The sequence below is a fragment of the Panulirus ornatus genome, chromosome 11 (genome assembly GCF_036320965.1).
Source record: "Panulirus ornatus isolate Po-2019 chromosome 11, ASM3632096v1, whole genome shotgun sequence".
Taxonomy (NCBI): Eukaryota; Metazoa; Arthropoda; class Malacostraca; order Decapoda; family Palinuridae; genus Panulirus; species Panulirus ornatus.
The window spans coordinates 25,954,325-25,961,060 of record NC_092234.1 but is presented as its reverse complement, the minus strand read 5'-3'; the positions used below and the strand labels follow the sequence as shown (position 1 = coordinate 25,961,060).

Below are 6,736 nucleotides of genomic sequence, written 5' to 3'. Positions count from 1 at the left end.
GTGGGTCGCAAAGGTAACCTTTGTGCCAAGGAGGACAATGCGATTACAATTTATGATTGCTATTTGTGTGTTATGGGGAGAAAGTTTTACGCTCGTGTATCCGTCTCGTAACCCTATATATGCATCATGTCTTTACCTCTATGTATGTTTGCAGACCCACACACCAGCCCAGTGTGTGTGTGTGTGTGTGTGTGTGTGTGTCGTGACTCCAGCTAGCTCTCGGATAGTTTTATCACATCATTATGCAAAGTTTACGATTCATAAACCGTAGTTCCTTTATCCGGATGACTGAGTCGTGGCGTCCATCCCTTGCATCTATTTCCAGCTTTATACATTGGCATCGAGCCCTTGCTTCGAATCATTGCTTCGAGCCATTTCTACGAGCCATTGCTTTAAATCCTTTCTTCGAACCATTGCCTCTAAAGCTTGTTATGAATTACTTCTTTGAACCATAGCCTTGTGTCCTTGCTTCGAACACTTGTTTCAAGCATTTACTTTCAACCCTTGCTTCAAACCATTGCTTTGACGCATTAGTTCAAACCCTTACTTGGAGCCGATTCTTCAAATGATTGCTTCTAGCCATGGCTCCAACCCTTGCTTTGAGCCATTACTTTCAAATTTTGCTTTGAAGCCTTGGAAGGGCATTTGTTGTAAATCCTTGTTTCATAGAAGTGTTTGCCATGTTCAGCTCTAACACTCGTATATATTGGAATTAACAATATCTTGAAATTTCCCCTTCTTGACCCTCAAGTGACCCTGAATTATGACCTTCCTGAGATATCAAACACCCCGTCTATTTTGTCTCTCTTTCCTCGTCATCTGTCTCTTTAGCAAGGTCATGCCTTCTGCCGTGCCTCACAGTAGGGTGCAGGGTTTCCTTTTCTCATTCATACTATCCGAATTTACAATGAGAACTGGGAGTGGAGATAGACAGATAACCAGACAGAAAGACAGAGATATTGAAATGTAGGAATATATATCAAACTCGCTGTATTTTTGATGAATTTTATTTCCAATGTTCCATATATATTAATGCTAACTCTGATACAATATATTAGTTATATATACCAAAATGTATTCATTTCAGTTCGTTTATATTTGTACATAAAACTGGATACTGTTGCTGCTTAGAATATTCCATCAGTAAGCGACATATGGTACTCGTGTACAGCTCATGAGCCGTGACTGCGCTTCCTTGGCCAATTTGAAGAACATTTCATGATGTGAAAGGTCATCTTGACCATTACATAACCCTCTTGTGTGTGTGTGTGTGTGCGTGTGTGTGTGTGTGTATGTGTGTGTATGTGTGTGTGTGCGTGTGTGTGTCTTCACGATCCTGGTGTTAATCAGCTGATAAGAAGTACATAAGTGAGAACTGACTCATAAGTCATAGGAAGTTAGTATCGGAATTGAATGTGATCCTAAAAGATGAGCGAAAACAAACCGACGTCATGGAGAAAAGTATGTTTATCTTAGAGTGCGAGAGTAGATTAATGTACACTAGGAATATGAAATTGAGCTTATACTACGATGACGAAAGGCGAAATTAAATGGATTTGAATTATGAAGGCGAAAGTAAGTGAGAAGTTACACAAAGATAGGGCGAAAGTAAGTGAGTTTACACATGAAAGTTAGATCGAGTTTACATTAAAAAGTGAGGTGAGGGTTTATATTGAAAAGGCGAAAATACATATGAGAGTTCATACTAAGAAGGCAAAAGCGTTTTTTCATCAAAAAGGCGAAAGTGAGCGTGTATCAAGAAGGTGAAAGTAAGTGTGTGTGTGTGTGTGTGTATCAAGAAGGCGAATATAAGTGAGAGGTTGCAAGAAGAAGGCGAATATAAGTGAGAGGTTGCAAGAAGAAGGCGAAATTAGGAGAGATTACATTTAGAAGGCGAAAGTAAGCGAGAATTTACACCAAGACGAAAGCGAAAGTTTACACTAAGACGAAAGTAAGTAAACATTTACATTAAGGAGGCTGGGGGGAACTGGTAGGTTACACTGAAGAGGTGAGAGTGAGTTTACACCAAGAGGGTGGAAATAGTTAGTTCAACATAAAGGGTTAAGTTAACGACGATTATTGAGAGAGAGAGAGAGAGAGAGAGAGAGAGAGAGAGAGAGAGAGAGAGAGAGAGAGAGAGAGAGAGAGAGAGAGAGAGAGAGGTACCTCCCTACCTGAAGGTACCAACTAAGAGATCTTAGCATCATGCAGGGCCAGCTCACACCGCACAAACTTTTATATAAAACTGGCGGATACACCAAAGAGAGGGAAATTACAAATACAGGTTTACATAGAGCTTTGAAACAAGCACACAGACATATGTAGGACCTCGATAACAAGCATACAGATTTATATGGAACCTCGATAACAAGCACAGAGGTTTTTATGGAATTTCATTGATGATCATACAGGCTTATACGGAACTTTGATAACAAGCACACAAGCTTATATGGAACCCCAATAACAAGCACACAAGCTTATATGGAACCCCAATAACAAGCACACAAGCTTATATGGAACCCCAATAACAAGCACACAAGCTTATATGGAACCCCAATAACAAGCACACAGGTGCAAATGGAACCTCGATACCAAGCACACAGGTTTACATGCAACCTCGATAACAACCACACAGGTTTACATGGGACCTCGATAACAACCACACAGGTTTACATGGAACCTTGATAACAAGCACACAGGTTTACATGGAACCTCGATAACAAGCACACAGGTTTACATGCAACCTCGATAACAACCACACAGGTTTACATGGGACCTCGATAACAACCACACAGGTTTACATGGAACCTTGATATTAAGCACACAGGCTTACATGGAACCTCGATAACAAGCACACAGGTTTATATGGAACTTCGATAACAAGCACACAGGTTTACATGGAACCTCGATAACAAGCACACAGGTTTACATTGAACCTCGATAACAACCACACAGGTTTACATGGGACCTCGATAACAAGCACACAGGTTTACATGGAGCCTCGATAACAAGCACACAAGTTTACATTGAACCTCTGTAACAAGCACATAGGTTTACATGGAGCCTCGATAACAAGCACACAAGTTTACATTGAACCTCTGTAACAAGCACACAGGTTAACATGGAACCTCGATAACAAGCACACAAGTCTACATTGAACCTCTGCAACAAGCACACAGGTTAACATGGAACCTCGATAACAAACACACAAGTTTACATTGAACCTCTAGGAATAGTGGTGAGATCATAAGGATGTCAGCGGCTGATGGCGCGGCGCGGGCTGTGGGGAGGTGACAGCTCCCCAGGTTAACGAAGCAGAGGCTTCAGTAGGCAGAGCAGGGCTGGAGCAAGGAACAGGACCTGAGGGAGTACATCGTGGAAGAGTGAGGATGGATCGAGGGACAGATTCTGGAAGCGCACATTGTCGATCAGTAGGAGTGGATCAAGGGGCAGGTACTGGAGGAGAACTTAGTCGAACATTAAGACTGGACTTAGGAACAGAGAGTTTCGTCGATCATTAACGATGGACTTAGCAGAAGGATCCGGAGAAGGGCATCATCGAAGTATGATGTATAGTGGAACAGGTTCTGGAGACGGAAATTGTTGAAGATTTATGATGAGTAGCACATTGAAATCTAGATGTAGAGGAAAACGTTGAAATGTATGGTTGGATAGAGGAACTGGATTTGGAAGGGAACCCCGTCGAAGAGCATTATGGGACTCAGGAACAGGTTGTTGAAGACATTTTCGTCGATGGTCTTAGAGTGCGGGCTCTAAAGAACATTGTTGAAGCTGAAAACAGGATCAATGAACACTTGCAAGGGGAAAATTTAGATGTAAGACAGAGAACAAACAACAGGTTTTATATGAGAACACGAGCAGAGGAGAACGTCAAGAAGAATAACCAGGAGTCAGACTGTACCAAGAGGAAACTCTGGAAAAAATCGCTATAAATAGAACTAGACTGAACATCAAATTCAAGAGGAAAACACTGACTTGAGAGCAGTTTGAAGCAGTTAAACTTAAGTTGATAAAATCTTAGGGGTAAAAAAGAGACAGAATTAAGACTGGTAACGCAGTACTGGAATAAATGGAAAAATAAGAAAACCATATTTGGATAAAAATCGAAAGCTTTACAGAAAACAGGAAACAAGAAAGAAAAAAGAAGTCATAGCAAACTGGAAGTGGCGGTGGAGAATGCGATGATGAAGGTGGTACAGGAGCACCTGGCTTCTTGAAATCCTGGTGGTGCGAGCACAGTACAAGTTGGGTTACGCAAGTGTATCGTGAAGAACGAATGAGCTAGATCAGTCAAGATCGAAGGTATGATATCACTCCAGGTTGCTAAGATCAAATGCTCTGAGAGGATGAATCAAACTAATCAGGTCAGTGGGATGATCGGTGGAGCATGACCCACCGCGAGATACAGACGAAGGCGCATAAGGAGATCTAACAATAGGGTTGTTCTCACACCAATGGGAAGCCGGTCGGGCACCATCTGGAAAAGAGAAGCTTCTAAAGGCGTCAAGGGCTGCTGGCGGAGCTGTTGTGAGGCGCCCTTTCTGGAGGTTTGACCTACCGGCACAAACACCGGAAAGACAGAACGGTTGGGAGAATGATTCCTCGGAGGCTCAGGATTATGTAATGTAGGAATGTCCAGGAAGGAAGGAACTGAGAGGGATCTTCGGGGTTGTGAGAGGTCTAGGAACCTCCTACTGGATGACAGATGCTGGACGAACATTGTTTTAGAATCAAAGTCTTGAGAATGTGATGCCACTTTTGGGCCTGGAAAATAAGGAGGTGTGTGAAGAGAAAAGTTTTCAGAGAATGTTTCCCGGTAGATTTTCGGCGGGTGGGTTAGCGTAGGAAATATCTAATCTGGAATGAGAGGCTGATAATGGAAAATAAACGTGAGATCTAAATTCTGGTAAATGATGATTATTCGGACGTGAATTAGAAGAACCGAAATGTGAATTTTTGGAAAAGATTCTTGATGGCCGAGACTTTAGGAACTTATTATGTGAAGTAGCTCTAAGGACGTCTACTTGTGACTCTGGTGAGAATAATGTATTTTCAGGTTTTAGTTTCTGTGGTAAAAGTGACGGCAGGTTAGCATTAGGTCCTCCTCGTTCTGGGTGTCTAGTAGGAAGTGAAGGAAGTGTTGACATTGTCTTATGGGAGAGAAAATAAGATTGCTGTAGAGGGCGCCTTACAGCAAAAAGTTTGCTCACTGGTTGTGGAGATGGACCATTGAGAGAAAGCGTTTGAGGAATGCCATCACTTGAGAGGAATTGCTGGGCAGTGTTGGATGTTACAGATGTAGATGGCGGCGGTGAGGTGGTTAGGATGTTAGCGTGAGCTGCAGTTGAAGAGGATGGGTGTGTAAAGTCCAGGTTCGTGTTGGCAGGCTGAAAATGAGGTCTAGATGAAGTGAGAGCTATGAACGGACGCTGGTGAAGATTTAAAGTATAGCGGGAATTGGCAACACCCGGCGGGGAAGGAGCAGGTGCAGGCGGGATGGAAACAACACGAGGGCAGCAGGCAACGGGAGGCTGGACCTGGTGACTAGCTACTGGCAGGGGCAGGGGTGACCCGGTAGGTCTTGTCTGTCGCAATGCGAAGTCACCCTCTTGATGGGGATCAGGCCAGCCACCTAAAACCTGGAAGGGGAATTGTATGACTGGGAAGGGGCCTGCGCCTGTGTCTGCGGAGCGCCATATGATCTAGCCAGAGCCACGTCTGAGGCAGCAGAAATGCTGTCCTCAGGAACTCTGCCGATCTCAGCGTTTAGATCGAAGTACTGCTCTGAGGCGGAACAGTCCACGTTGTACCACCAGTCGCACACGAAGTACTGCTGGTTGAACACGGTGCCGTTGGGACATAGGAAGGAGTCGAGGCGGCCGTCCAACTGACAGATGTGGAAGACCTGGCAGCCGGCCTCGTCGGCGGTGTCGGCGTAGTAACCCGGGAACTGCTGATCCTCGCAGGAGAAGCCGGTGTCGGGCACAGAGGCCAGGATCGGGTAGTCCTGGCCGGCAACGCCGCCGCCGGGGATGTTGGCGGCCAGGGCGGCTATGGGGTCGTCCTGTCCATTAATGAAGGAGGCTGCCGCACGTAGGTCTGGGGCGCCGTAACTGGCAGATGGGGCCGGAGGCGCACCGTATCCCTGCTGTGGAAGGGCCCAGCAGACGCCGCTTACAGCTGGAATATAAAATGTGATTAGTGTTAGTGGAGTTACCATATCATTACAGTGTACGGCCTACATGATACATACATACTGGCGCGGGAGATCCTTCCCCACACTAAGTAGACCCAGAGCCTTTAAAGCACTCCCTGCAGGGTGTCCCGGCCTTCTGTGATACGCAACATGTGGCGACCTGAATCGTTCTAAATCTACTACCAGAAGGGCGATCCGTCTATCAGATAGACAAGTATACGGTTGATGACCTAACTTGTTCTATATTATGCCTTGCGACCATACTTTTGCTCGATACTCTATGTATGGACACCATATTCTTGCCTAATACTCTATATTTGCCTGATATTCTATACATGATGACAAGTCTCTCGCCTGATACTCCATGTATGGCGGGTAAACCCTTGTTTGACACTTTACGTATGAATGACGACCACTCTCTTGCCTGACTCTCTATATGTGGCGACCACACTCTCGCCTGGCACTATATATGTGACCACACTCTTGCCTGACACTCTATGTGTGTGTCCACATTCTTGC

The 6,736-nt window shown here is 44.7% G+C and overlaps 1 protein-coding gene across 1 annotated transcript in view; it reads right to left on the bottom strand.

Annotated features, from left to right (window-relative positions):
• Positions 1-1,011: 1,011 nt before the first annotated feature.
• Positions 1,012-6,736, bottom strand: part of LOC139751134 (uncharacterized) — a 6,777-nt gene continuing 1,052 nt past the window's right edge. Inside the window, exon 2 of the mRNA XM_071666234.1 lies at positions 1,012-6,201. Coding sequence (XP_071522335.1) covers positions 5,654-6,201 — 548 coding nt within the window. The 3' untranslated portion in view covers positions 1,012-5,653. The remainder of the gene's footprint in view (positions 6,202-6,736) is intronic.